Source organism: Hipposideros armiger, unplaced genomic scaffold (assembly GCF_001890085.2).
Source record: "Hipposideros armiger isolate ML-2016 unplaced genomic scaffold, ASM189008v1 scaffold_834, whole genome shotgun sequence".
NCBI classification, from domain to species: Eukaryota; Metazoa; Chordata; class Mammalia; order Chiroptera; family Hipposideridae; genus Hipposideros; species Hipposideros armiger.
The window spans coordinates 603,576-617,103 of record NW_017732184.1 but is presented as its reverse complement, the minus strand read 5'-3'; the positions used below and the strand labels follow the sequence as shown (position 1 = coordinate 617,103).

General features: G+C 52.8%; 1 protein-coding gene across 5 annotated transcripts in view; it reads left to right on the top strand.

The window, feature by feature from the left end:
- TUB (TUB bipartite transcription factor) overlaps positions 1-13,528 on the top strand; it is a 92,060-nt gene that overhangs the window by 60,600 nt on the left and 17,932 nt on the right. For 2 of the 5 annotated variants that reach the window (XM_019629271.1, XM_019629270.1), the window contains exon 1: positions 6,140-6,522. The exons of 2 other annotated variants lie outside the window; for them this stretch is intronic. In XM_019629271.1, coding sequence (XP_019484816.1) covers positions 6,485-6,522 — 38 coding nt within the window. In that variant the 5' untranslated portion in view covers positions 6,140-6,484. Of the gene's footprint in view, positions 1-6,139; positions 6,523-11,181; positions 11,346-13,528 lie in introns of those variants that run through there. One more of the 5 variants, XM_019629272.1, reaches the window with a different exon arrangement.

The following is a 13,528-nucleotide window of genomic DNA, read 5'->3' as shown; positions in this document are numbered from 1 at the left end:
GTTCAGGCATCAGCAGCGCTGCTGGGTGTATGGTCGGCTGTGTGCGATTTTGCGAGTGTGGTAAATTCGGGTTACCGTATATTTCTTTACATATGCATTGAAGATTCGCGATTTTGCGCTATCATGGTGCCTGTTAGAATGTTGAAGAGCTCACACTTGCGCACTAGTGAGGTCCCAGGGAGATGCTGATGCAAGGGTGGACCAGACTGCTATAGTGACAGGGCGGGCAAACAGGGAGCAGGGACCAATCAAATCAGGCTTTGTATACAGCCAACAGCCAACCACAATACTGCACCATTGTACAGTACAGCATAGAAAATGTCGACCAGTCAAACCCCTATCATCCCTATCATGGCACCAGCCAAAAGAAAGAAGTATGATGCAAATTTTAAACTGGAAGTTATCAACTTTGCTAAGGAAAATAATAATTGTGCTGCTGCAAGACAATATGGAGTAAGAGAAAAGATGGTTCGGGACTGGAAATCAAATGAGAAAGCATTAAAGAGTATGCCAAGGGGTAAGTGTGCATTAAGAAGAGGCACCCCACACTGGCCAGAACTCGAAAAACATGTAGCAGACATGGTGGCTCAACATCGCCAAAACGGTTATGTGGTGACACGAAATACAATACGCTTGTTTTCACTTCAGTGGGCCAAATCAAATCTGATATTGTTTTACCTTTTATTTGGTGTGTGGAAGGTGTGCGGAAGAGGGGGTAGTCTTATACGGCGAGTATATAACAAACTCTGTATTTTGAGTGGAAATGTTAGGGGGTCGTCTTATACGCCCAGTCGTCTTATACGCCGGCAAATACGGTAAGTATCCTTTGCCCCACAAACCTGGGTGCATGCCTGACCCTGAAGCAGTAGCACCCGCTTGGCCATCAGGGCAGCCAGCTGCCACCCGCTCTTTGGATCTGCCAGGCGTGAATCAGTTGCCCATGCACTGTGGCCCCAACACCATTGTGGTCACATATTAAGCTCTTTTAGGGGATCTCCTTCAAGCCCTACTCTCTGGATTTGAGGTGAAGGCCATAGCACCCTTCACCATTCCCACTTGAGGGGTCACTGGACCCTGAGGACTCTCTCCAAAATTCCTCTTAAATCTCCAATGCCTCTTTCTTCAGCCTCTCACTTTTTCTGTGTACTAGAGAAGGATGCAGACCCACCTTTTTCACTGCCTCTTTTCCAAGTCTCATTTGATGCTATCTCACATCACTTTGTGATCGCTACTAACTCAGAGCCTCAATCGGAGAGTTCCGTGTCATCCTCCTATCCCCATATTGTATGGGACATGTAGAGGAGTGCCTGGCATGGAGCATGTACTCAACAAATGACAATCATGAATGATCCGATCTCACAGGCTCTGCATTTGCATTTACCTCATCACCGTCTCATTTGATGCTATCTCACATCACTTTGTGATCGCTACTAACTCAGAGCCTCAATCGGAGAGTTCCGTGTCATCCTCCTATCCCCATATTGTATGGGACATGTAGAGGAGTGCCTGGCATGGAGCATGTACTCAACAAATGACAATCATGAATGATCCGATCTCACAGGCTCTGCATTTGCATTTACCTCATCACCATTATATTTAGTTTTATCCCTATGACCTTGTTTTATGCTTTACGAGTTTTATGTTTCCTTTAGACTACGCTTGTGGTTTTTTCCTTTTTTTATTTTTATTTTTTGGTGTGGCAATTTTCATTTGCTATTATCTTTTGCAGTGATTTGGAAAGTAGACATATAGTTTTGAATTCTCCTAGTAATTACCCTACGCTTTTCAAGGACATCAGTAAGCCTATGCTATCTCACTTTAATCATGTATAACAGGGCAATGGTCTTTGTATATTCTGCAGTTATTCAAATGGGAATTTCGGAGGGCACTGTCTGGCCACCCACACTTAGGCTACCCTCTTGGCATGATGTCTGCCCGACCGCTTTGAAAAGGCGCTGGGCTCTGGATTAGGGCCAGCTTATCCCTGTCTAGGCTTTCCAATAGCCCACTAGCAGTTTTCAGAACCTCTGGCCTGTTCTCCCTGTATTCTCCATTTTGCTCTCAATTGTATCTTTCTAAAAGGCACATCTGGTCAGTTACACCACTTGACTTATAACCCATTAGTGGTCCTTGTTGGCTATAGAATGAAATCCAAACTCCCCAGCCTGGTTGGTGTTCAGGGCGCCATGTGATCTGGCCCTTGCTTCACTTTCTAGGCCCATCTATTGCCACACTGAACTACTTCCTTATCTGCCACCATAGTGGTTTGCACCTTGGTTTTCAAGTGCATTGGTCACATACTCTCACACCCCCACGCCTTTGCTCCCATCATCCTCTTTGTCTGGAATGCCCTTTTGCTAAAACACCTAGCACAGCTCCTAGCCACTCATAGAATCCTGGTGACACTTAAGCTTCCCTCTTTCTTTCTTATCAGTCTATCAAAATGCTACTCATCCTTCAAGGCCTAATTCAACTGTCATTCTTTTTAATTCTCAGGAAGGTCCTGTCCTAACCTGACTTCCCTCCCTCTGGTTCCATTGACTGCACTTCCTCTGTGTTCCCCCCCCCCCCCAGCACTTTGGACATCTATATTATAACACCAGCACCTTGGTGCTTCCCGTCTCTCCTGTCAGACTGACAGCTCCCTGAGAGCAAGGCTGAGCCTGATGACTGCCAAAGCCCTCCTGGACCTTTGAGCCTGGTTTGGGTCTAGTTAACATTTGATTGATTTGAATTACCTTCCTCAGACTGCAAATATACAGCGCCAAACTACTAGGCAGGGCATCTTGGGATGTGGTGCCCAATCTGAATAGACATTCATTTATTATTCATATCCTTTTGCTTCCAAAGTTGACTAGAGGCGGCCCAACTCAATAAAAATGTTAAATTAGAAACAGAAAATTTAAGACTCCACATGGAAACAGCAAGTTGCCAAAATGCTAACCTTTTTCCTTGGGTGAACTAGTCTTGCCGAGAGGAGCTTGCACTGGGTTCCTCCAGCTGGGGTGGCAGATGTGAGGGTCTCCTTCGGGGTGCTTCAGTCCCCATGCATTCCTTCACTTCCCTCACAAACCATGGCCATGTTTGAAAATGCCTACGATGCAATGAGGATAATTTACATTCACAGCAAATATCTCATCCTTGCACGATTTGGGCAGGTGGTGAGGAGGGTGTGTTGGTCCTGCTGTGTGGCAGTGTTTCAGTAGAGATAACCTTGTTTCTAGGGCTAAATGTGAAAAACTTAGTCCCTTCTTCAAGGGTCACTGTATAGCACAGTTGTTTTTTAACCATGGCCTAGTCCAGTAGTTTTCACATGGCTTTTTTTTTTTTTTTTTTTAGCTGAGCCATCCTGCCACCTGTTGGCAGCTCAGCGGCTGCTCAGCTCAGGCCAGGACTTGAACCGCTGTTGCTCAGATCTCAAACTCTTGAGCGAGCTCTTAACCAACTGAGCCACTCGGCCGGCCTTCACATGGTGTTTGATGGAAGACAAGGACTTACACTTAAAATGTCAGCCCGGGAAGCCATTTGAGCAAGAAAACCCATCGCCAGCTCTGAGTTGAATGTGAACACGCACATACCCCTTGGAACTCACAGAAGCACACACTTTGACCCTCCCCATGCACACACAATAACATGCCATCCAACAAATGTTCTTTTGCAGAGCCATTCAAACTGCAGGGCCACCTCCCCAACACACACTCACTAGTGCACAGTCCCACTGGCTCCCACATATCCCATGCCCACACACACAGCCTCTGCAGGAAGAGGGACATGGAGATCCGTCTTATTTCTGCACCTCACTCTGTCTCCCGATTTTGCTCCCTTAGGACAGAACCTAAAGTGTCTATTTAATAGATTCAATTACTTCAGGCTCTTGAGGCCTTCCAACTTGATTCTGATTGCTTTAAGGCAGCGGTTCTCAACCTTCCTAATGCTGCGACCCCTTAATACAATTCCTCATGTTGTGGTGACCCCCAACCATAAAATTATTTTTCGTTGCTACTCTATAACTGTAATTTTGCTACTGTTATGAATTGTACTGTAAATATCTTGTTTTCCGATGGTCGTAGGGGACCCCTGTGAAAGGGTCATTCGACCCCCAAAGGGGTCATGACCCACGGTTGAGAACCGCTGCTTTAAGGTGTCAGATAATTTGGGAATAAAGGGGGAAAGCAGCCTCAAATTCATGAAGGGGAGGTCTTCTAAGTTCTAGTCAGCGGCTGACTGCAGCTTTGGGAGGGGCAGTCTGGAGGGCGGGGCTGGCCTCTTGCGTCTCTGCAGGGCTTTGTCCACGGATCCTAGGTCCTGGGGGACAGAGGCCTTCAGGTCGTGCTTTTCCATGCTGCCTTGGCCTTTAAGGCAGGGACGAGTCCCTTTCCTGGGAGCCTGACCAGTGAAAACACAGGCCTAGGTCAAGTGTCCCAGCAGGCAAGCCACAGCCCAACTTCCTGCTCCCTCGCCCCACCCCAGGGTGATTATTTTGTCTGCTCTCTGTCCTCAGCGACAGTGATAGCTCTTGGAGGTTGAAATAATCAGAAGTCACAGTCTTCAGAGACTGTCGATGCTGTACTAGACAGAGATGGATCTGATGGATCTGTCCTGCACTGTGGAAGTTCGGAGCGACAGGCTGGGTGTTTGTGCGCGCATGTGCACTGCATGAACTGTGATAGGCAGGAAAGAGGCTATGGGCAGGGTCTCTGGACCCAGACCGCTTGTGTGTGAATCCTAGCTTCACCATTGTCCAGCTTTGTGGCTTTGGGCAAGATCTTTGCCTTCTCTGTGCCTCACTTTCTTCTGCTGTAAAATAGGTATAATAATAGCACCTACCCCCTAGGGTGGTTGTGAGGATGAAATGAGTTAAGTATATAGATACACCTAACTCCACTCCTGATTGATGCTCAGCAAATGCTCCAGATATCTTGGTTATTGTTTTTACAGTTAAAGGCAAGGCTGAAATGGTGGGTGAGTCCTGGGTGGAGTCCTGGCTGTGGACCCAGGGCAGCAGGATGTGGCCCTCAGGCCAGCTGGCTGTTCTCACACCTTCTCCCACCCAGTCATGCAGTCATAATGGCCTTTTTAGCACCAGAGGAACCCCACATGAACACTCTTCTGGTATTGTTGGGGTAGGGGGGTGCTGTTGAATCCAGGGTGCACATGAGGACGCCTACATGTAATGTGGAGACTGCATGGCAGTAGACCCCTCCCTGATCACCTGACTTCTCCGAGCTTCCATACCCAAACTCCCATGCCCCTTGGATTCTCTGCCCTTCACCTCAACATCCCATGCCTTGCTTTAACGTTTTAAAGTTGGTGCCGGTCACAGCTAGGACCTCCTCAGCACTTGGAGACTTTGTTGGGAGGTTTTTGCTCCTTTTAATTATGGCCCCTAAAAAGGGCTTTGGAGGAGAGAGACCCTGGTTCCATTTCAGCTCCATCAGCTTCCTAGCTTTATGTCCTTAGGCCTCTTAGCATTCCTAAGGCTTTATTCTCTGGGAACTAGAGATAAGTACTTGCTTCTCAAGGCTGTTGTGGAGATTAAATAATATAACTTTATAAGGGCCGGGAATGTTATAGACAGTAAGTGTTATCCTTTCCTTGACTGCTATAGCTTAGACACGGGAAGGACTCCTCCGCTGTGAGGCAACACCTCTTTTACTAAAACTGAAGAAGACGGTTCCCTGGTGGGGAGTGAGAACCTGGGGCTGAGAAGCGACTGAGAGGAGGGAAGGCAAGCTTCCATGCTTAGGACCTGAAGGTTCCGCGGGGCCTCTTTCGGTGTCTGCTGGCATCACCCCCTTCCCGCACAACCGGCTCCCATACCCCATTTCTCCCTCTCCCCTCCCCCAATCTGAGCAGCGGTTTCCCATCCCTTCAAGGAGGGAGGTAGGTAGGTAGGTAGGTAGGTAGGTAGGTAGGTAGGTGTTAGAATCATCCCTGTTTCGCAGAGGAAGGAACTGAGGCTCGGAGGTTGGGGGAGCTGCCCCCCAGTGGCAAGGTGGGCGCCGGCGCGAGGTCCGGCGCAGTCACGTGTGTGGAGCCTGGATCCGGGCGGTTTCGGGAAGGGGGCTGGAGCTTTGGGGGACACCCAGCCGGCTTGGGGGTGGGGTCTCCGCTGGGGCGGGGCAAGGGAAGAGGGGCGGGCGCCGCAGCGAAGCTGCGCTCGGATCCTCGGTGCTGGCTGAACCCGGCTAAGCCGCGCAAGGCGGCGGGGCCCACCTCTCCGTCCTCCACGCGCGCGCACGCCGCCCTCCGGCCAACGGCGGGCCGGGCGCTCTCCAGCGCTTCTCCCATCGTACCGCGCCGGCAGCCGCTCGCCGAGCAGGCGGCGGGGGCCCTGGCGTGCAGCGCGGGCCTTGGTGGGGCCCAGCGCCCCGGCCCGGGAGGATGCAGCCCTTGGCGGCCCGGGAGCTGAGCAGGGCCCCCGCGCCGGCCCCCGCGGGCCCCGGCCTCCGGAGCCGCAGCCGCCGCCCCGCCCCTGAGAGACATGACTTCCAAGCCGCATTCCGACTGGATTCCCTACAGGTATGCGGACGCCGGTCGGTGCCCCCCACCCCCACTTCTCTTCAACTCGGGGGCGCGGCCCACCACCTTTCAAAGCTGAGGGCGTGGGGTAGGGTCGAGGGCACTAGGCCGGGGGCTGGCTGGAAACACCGGGCTGGGGCACCTATACCCTCCCCATGTAGCCCAACCCCCGGGGGGTGGGTTGGAGGCTCTGGTCCTTCCCATCTCAACTTTGGAGGCCCCGGAGGACTGACTCCGCTCGCCCTGCTCTACCTCTCAACAGTCGGGTTTGCTGGAAGGGGGCAGTGCTCTCGGCCTGCGTGGGCTTTAAAATTGGGTCTGGCAGCTCCATGTGGCCGCCTGGTGAGGGAGCGTACGCTGCTGTGAGCCCCCTCCTAGGCCCAGCAGCCTGGGTCACATGGCAGTATGGCCAATATAGCCGCGCGCACACGCATGATCTGCAGGCATGCACCCACAGGACGTCCGCGCACTGGGTCAAAGACGCTCCTGCTGCTCGGTTCACATACTCAAAGCGAGAATTCCTGGAGACAGTTATTCTGAATCAAAAGCACAGGCGTCTCATATATGCATGCACCATGTAGCCCCATGTAGCCCCCCCACACACACACACACACTCACACAGGTGCAATGCTACATATCTGTGCACATACACAGCATGTATTTGGAGAATACCTGACACCTACTACCCACTCATAAGTACTACTCATATCTTTCAGAGACTCAGAAATCCACTTGGTAACTGACCTACACCTGGACACACACCAACTCACAATACCTAGAACTGCCTATACATGCGCAGGAGCACTCAAGAATTCAGGCACACTAAGGGCAGCACAGCCACCCTGTGTTCCCAAATGTCACCGTCTGTCCCAAGGAGAGCTGGGCTTTCCCACCTATGTGGAGGTCAGGTGGGAGAGGGGTCTCTGGGGCTTCACATTAATGCAGGCCTTTCCCCACCCACCCTACCCCATTCCTCCATTACCACTGGAAAGGAGCTCATTGCCATGGCAGCATCAGATTCTTGGCCACCATTGGCTCCTTGGTTGCCATGGGCTACAGGGCTGTCTCTAGGTCTCCCAGAGAGACATGTGTGTAAAAAGGGTCCCAGACTTCTAGGGTCCACTATGTTCTTCCCGGTCCAGGTACACATGCCTGTGGGTGGTAGGAACAGACCTTCAGGATCCATCTTGCAACAGAGTCTGCATTTGAGAAAGGACCTGATTCCAGTCACTGATAGAAAATAATTCGGACAGAGCTCTTCTATGAGTCTGTCCAGACAGCCTCCAGAATGGAAACCAGCTGAAACCGCCTGAGGCTTATTAAAGTTGACCTTTCTGCAAATAAGCACCTGTCACTGGCCTGGGGATTCAGGGTTTCTCTTGAGAATTGTTGTCTTGGCTCCTTTGGGGGCGTCAGAGCTTTCCAGGTTAGAATTTGGAGGTGCCCTTCCTGCCAACACACATGCACACTACAAACATGCACACACAAGTCACCCATAGGGTTTCCTGCAGACATAATGCAGTCACACTTCAGAGTCTCACATAGACCAGGGAGATATTTCCATCAGGGGACTGGAGCTGGGCTGACTCAAAAGAGCTGTCACCCCGCACAGGGCATCTACGCTGGGGGCACAGGTAGTTTCTGGAGCGTCTTGGCTTTCTTGACACATGTGAGATGACCTTCTAGAAGGCAGTACAGCCCCACAAAGTCCTGCTGGCCTTTTCTTGCTACCCAGCAGAGGTGCCTGGATAGTGCCTGTGGGCTGAGTGGCCTCTGGTGCTGTGGAAGTACTTGTATGGGGATGCACGTGGCAGGGTGGTGGCCACAGACTAACTTTGGAGGGAGGGACAAGGCAGCACTTGTGTCTGTGGATATGATGGCGTGTTTAGGATTTCGCAGACTGGGGGCCAAGCTGGTTTATGGTTCAAGGAAGCCTCTCCCAGGAGCCAAGGACCAAAGCAACTTGTCGAGTGATTGCACGAGTCTTAGAAAAAGTCTGCCTCTAATTGGGGAGACTTAAGCCTGCCTCTGGGAAATGGCTCTGTCCTCCAGTGCGTGCCCAGGGTACTGGCATTGTGCAAGGTGTGATTTGGCACCTGCTCGGCCCAGGCCCACCCCCACCCCCATACCCCCATTCCTTTCTTGGGCTCACATGCTCCACCTGGAGTACAGAATCCTGCCACCCTGGAAGCCTAGCCCTGTGGCCCTGCCCTGCTTGCTGTCCCATTGCTCTGTCGCCCTGCCTTCTTGCTCTGTGGCAGGGAGGGTAGGTGTATAGCTGGGGGCAGGCTGTAGTCAGAAGTTGCCAGGATCTCTTCTGCCTCACTGGGGTCTTTCTGAGTATGCACTGAGCCGGGGAAAGCACCAGACTTGGGGTGTCAGCTTCTGGAATGGGGAGACCTGGGCTGAGAGGAGGGGAAGCACATTGCCTCTTGCAGTCACTGGACTGCTAATTGCAGTCACAGCCACATGCCTATTGTATCACAGAGAAAACGGGGGCAGAAGGCAGGAAGGCAGTTTACTTGCAGATGAGGGGGATGGGCACGTGGGCACGTGCTTTGGTATGGAGTCTCTCTAATGTCGCAGCATGCCAACTGCAATGTGTCATTTGGTTTGGGAGCAAGAGGTCAATGGAGTTCTTGTTAGCTCTTGCTGGTGGCGTTTCTTCTCCCTCTGTGATGATTGCACCTGTGTTCCCTGGGCCTGGCTCATTGTCTTTGAAGCAATGACAATTGTTGATAATCTTCTTAAGGGTAATTATAGCTCAGTTTATAATGATCGCATATTAATCTCACAGTCTGACTTAGAAGGGAGCCATTTAGTTTATAAAATTTCATAGTTGGAGTGATTTTTACCTTTCGTTTTTTTCTATTATTACAACTAATTCCATTTCTGCCGTATTCTCTTCACCCCTGTTCTTCAGGAGTGTTAAATGCCCCTCGTTCATGACCTTACAACCTTTGATGAGTTGTAGGGAGAACACTGAAAGTCAAGAAGGGCCGTGCTAGGTGGGAGTGGTGGCCAGCCCTGTCCCTAGTGCTGTCTGCATGGTCCTGCCGCCATGTCTCCCTCACCAGGCCATGAACTCCTGGAGAGCAGGGACCTCATCTGGAGCTTGGCTGTGTGCCTACATGACCCAGCATAAACAAGAGGTCCACTACTTTGAATCAAAGTGGCATCCCCAGGCAGCTTTTAGGACTTCCTGGCTTTCCTGGCCCCACACCAGGTTCTCAGTACACCTGAGGATGTAACACTCTCTCTTCACAGTGGGGCTTCCTGGAGTCTCTGGGTCACAGAGCGAGGGTCTCAGGCTGGAAGGGCCCTTACAGGCCATGGAGTCCTGTGTGAATGCTCCCTGGCATCCCTGCGAACAGCCTTCCATCAGATACCGGCTGTGACCCTTAGAAATGTCTTCCTGGGGGTGAGCCTAAGCATGTCTCTGGGCTCCCCTCCTCTTGGCCCTTGTTGGGATCTTCCCGTCACTTTTTTTACTCTGCTTTCTGGGGAGCAAAATGACTTGGTTAAGCAAGACTCTTGACTTTTGCATTTCTGCCTCTGGGGGAACTTCAGAGGTACCCCAGACACCGTGGCCACCGCTTCACCTGGCGACAGGGAGGAGGAGCAGAACTTCTGCTACTGGATCCACAGGGACTCTCTCCACTCCCCCCGCCACACCCCCTTGGGCTGTCTGCATGCTGCTGACTGGGGTGAAGGAGCACAGGAAACACTAGGTCGATAGTGACAATTCAGGGACGGAGACCCTGTGGATGCCCTCAGGGGTCTCTGCCTGCTTCCAGCATGGGTCCTGGAGCCGCATGTACTGTCCCAGGTGTGGCCTGTCCAGCACCGAGCAGAGCAAGGCTGCTGTTTCCTCGCTCTGGACCCTGTTCCTGTTGCAGCCCTTGAGCCCTCCCCCGTCCCATGGGATGGCTTGAACTCACTGACCAGTCTCCTCGAGGCCTCTAAACAAAACCCCAAAGCCTTTCGTCGGGTTGATGTCAAGTCCTCCATCCTGCCTGTGTGGGCAAGATCTGGGTGTTGGGACCCAAATAGGAGACTTGACCTTCTTCTCCTGTTAGGTTTCCTCTTTGCTAGCTTTTCAAGGTCCTCTGAGTTCTACTATCTTAGTGACCAGTTGAGTGTCCCTTCTACTTTGCATTACTTGTAAGCCTGCTGAGAGGCCTGCCTTGTCTTTGGGTCCCCGAAAAACACGCTAACCAAGAGAAGCAAGATGCTAAAAGCCTTTGACTATGGTATGACCCATTGTTGCAAAAACCTTGGAATGTCTGTCTGGTTGGACTAGCATGCCACTTACTAGGACCTTGCCTCATCTTACCCACCAGTAATCGTCGCCGGTCCCTGGGGTTCCATGTGGAATCCTGGCTGCACTGTCCTGCTGATTTTTCTGATAAGCCTGAGGACATGTGTCCTGACTTGCCAGGAACTGGACTTGCTCCTAGTGGTCACCTAACCACGCGCCTCCTCCACCCCTCCGCCCCCGCCCCCGTTATTCAGTTAACCCCTTCCACAGTCTTAGCTGGGGCTTATGTTGACTCACTGATCTGCAGACTATAATTTCCTCCCCCATCTGAACATAAGGCTGCATTTGCATACTTCCAGCCTTACGGCAACTGCCCTATTTCCTTTGTTCTTTACAGATCCCCAGCTTTGGCTCACGGTCCCCATGGCCGAGCATTAGAATCACCTGTGTCACTTGCCTTAAAAGAGAGAGTGAGGTGGGGGATTGAGTCTGGGCATCCTACCCAACAATTCTGAATGACCAAGGCAGGGCTGAGTGTCCCTAAGCAGCTTTAATGCACCTGGTAAGCTTGGGATGGAGATGCCTCATCATGGGAGGCTGGGATTCTTGTGAGCAGCATGGTCCTCTTCCTCATGGAGCTGCCCCCGCTCCCACCCTCGCTCCCACCCCCACTGTGTTTCCACAGTGTTCCAAGCTGTCCTTGGCAAGGGAAGCCCGGATGTGCTGAGGGAAGGGGGTCTGGCATTGGGCAGAGGGGTTGCAGCCGGGCACCCTGGGGGGTCTTTCCGCCCCTGACAGCCTACTTCCCTGATTTTCTGGGTCCAGTAGGGGCAGCCTCCACCATGCCTAGTGGGCAGGAATGAGGGCAGGAAGGGGGAGGGTGAAGTGAGCGTGTGGAGTGGGTGTGTCCCTAGGTTGGCCTGGCCCCAGGCCTCTGGTCAGCTCAGGTGGATTTGCTGGAGCATGTAGGGCGGGTCTGGGAACAGGGAGGCTGTGTCAGGCTTTTGCAGCCGCGTGAGAAGTGCCCCCGCCCTCATTTGTTGTCAGGCATGTTCCTTCCTCAGATATCTGTTTGCTCCCCAGGGAAGCAAGGGGATGTGGAGGGGCTGCTCCCCTGGAAGGTGAAAGGGCCACCTCGTTGGCCCTGGGCAGAGTGGATGTTTCTCTGATCCTCATGAGCCAGTGGCCGGTGCTTTCCTGGGCCCCCAGCAGAAGGTGACTGTAATGAAGGAGACACCAGGGTCAGCTGGAAGACCATCCGTCAGTGCCCTGTCTCCTGTCCGAGTCTCCTGGCGGGGCTGCAGCTGGCAGCCTGGGCTTGGCAGTGATTCCATAATTGGAGCCCGAGTCATTAAAAAGCCATTACTGTCTCCTCATGGTTATCGTTTCATGCTGCCTAGAACAGTGCCCGTCGTAAAGAGGCCGGTGGGGCGCGTTGGTGAGCAAGGAAGATGCCTGGGAAAGGTGCTGGAGTGGGAGCTGAGAAGGCAGGGCCATCTGGTGGGGGCGAGGGGGCTGGGCTGCTGGGGAGGTGCGAGGAGCTTCAGTTCTGCTCTCCCTGGAGACAGCCATGGTGGTTGTCATTGTTCTCCACAACACCGGGCTGTTTGCAGGGGATTCTTTGTTATTCACCAGGGACAGATGCTGTGTGCTCCAGACACATGCTTGTGGTGCAAAAACACCCACCCAGTACAAGCTTGCCCCGCCCGGTGACTGTGGTCCACCTCAGACCTTTGTGGCTCTCCTAGAAACATCCTGCTGTACCAGGAACCGGCGTTACTGCACTGCTGTGCCTGCTGAGCTGCCACATTTAGGTGGATTTCTGTAAGCCTCCTGGGTGGTCTTGCTCACCCAGACATGTTCTTATTCACCAGGCACATGTTGCCTCCCCCCAGTTGCCACCCCCAGCCCTGCACGCCCCTCCTCCCGCTGCACTGCCATGCCTGGCGGGGAGCAAGGTGGTGGTCGCCTTGGGCACTTGCAGGGTGTCTGAGTTTCTGGAATTCTTTAGAAGTCCGTCCTTGTATTCATCCACCCTTCTCTGAAGGCCAGTGGTTAAGTCTGGCCTACCTATAATCTTACCTGGGGACCAGTGTTATTAAAGCCTGTGGCTCTTTATCATTATCCTCCATCATGGAATGGAGGTGGGCACAGGAAGAGGAAGTAATGTTTTCATGGACAGCAGCCTCCTTCCCCAGGCGTAACTGGAAAGTCCACGGCAGTGACCTGTGGTGGGAAAGTGACCCCCCCCCACCCAATGCACCGATAAGGATATTAGGGGAGCACTGGGCAGTGAGTCCACCATGGCTGGAACCACCTTTCCTCAGTCGAGTAGCCACTGTGACCCAGCAGTTCCAGAGGTGACTTTGCTAATGTGAGCTTACCTCTCAGCGGGATGTCCTCTTTTCCAAATGACCCATGCACGATGGAAGTCATCTTTTCCCTGCTCAGCCAAGCCCAGTGCCAAGGACGAGCCAGGTGACTGCTCCTGGCCCTGCCCTGTGGAAGTGCAGGTGGCGTGCATCCTCCCAGTCAGCCACGAAACGGCTTCTGCTGGCAGAGAGGGGAGCCGGCCCTGTCTTGTGGAGGTGACATGGGCTCCTGTGACCAGGCCACCAGCACGTGACTGAGGTTACAGGCTGCCCTATGCGTGCCCAGGCACAGAGCAGAGCAGTTGGATCTCAGGCCCCACTGCTCCTGTCAGCCAGGTGCTACAAAGAGCCCAGACTGCAGTTTTCATCCGTG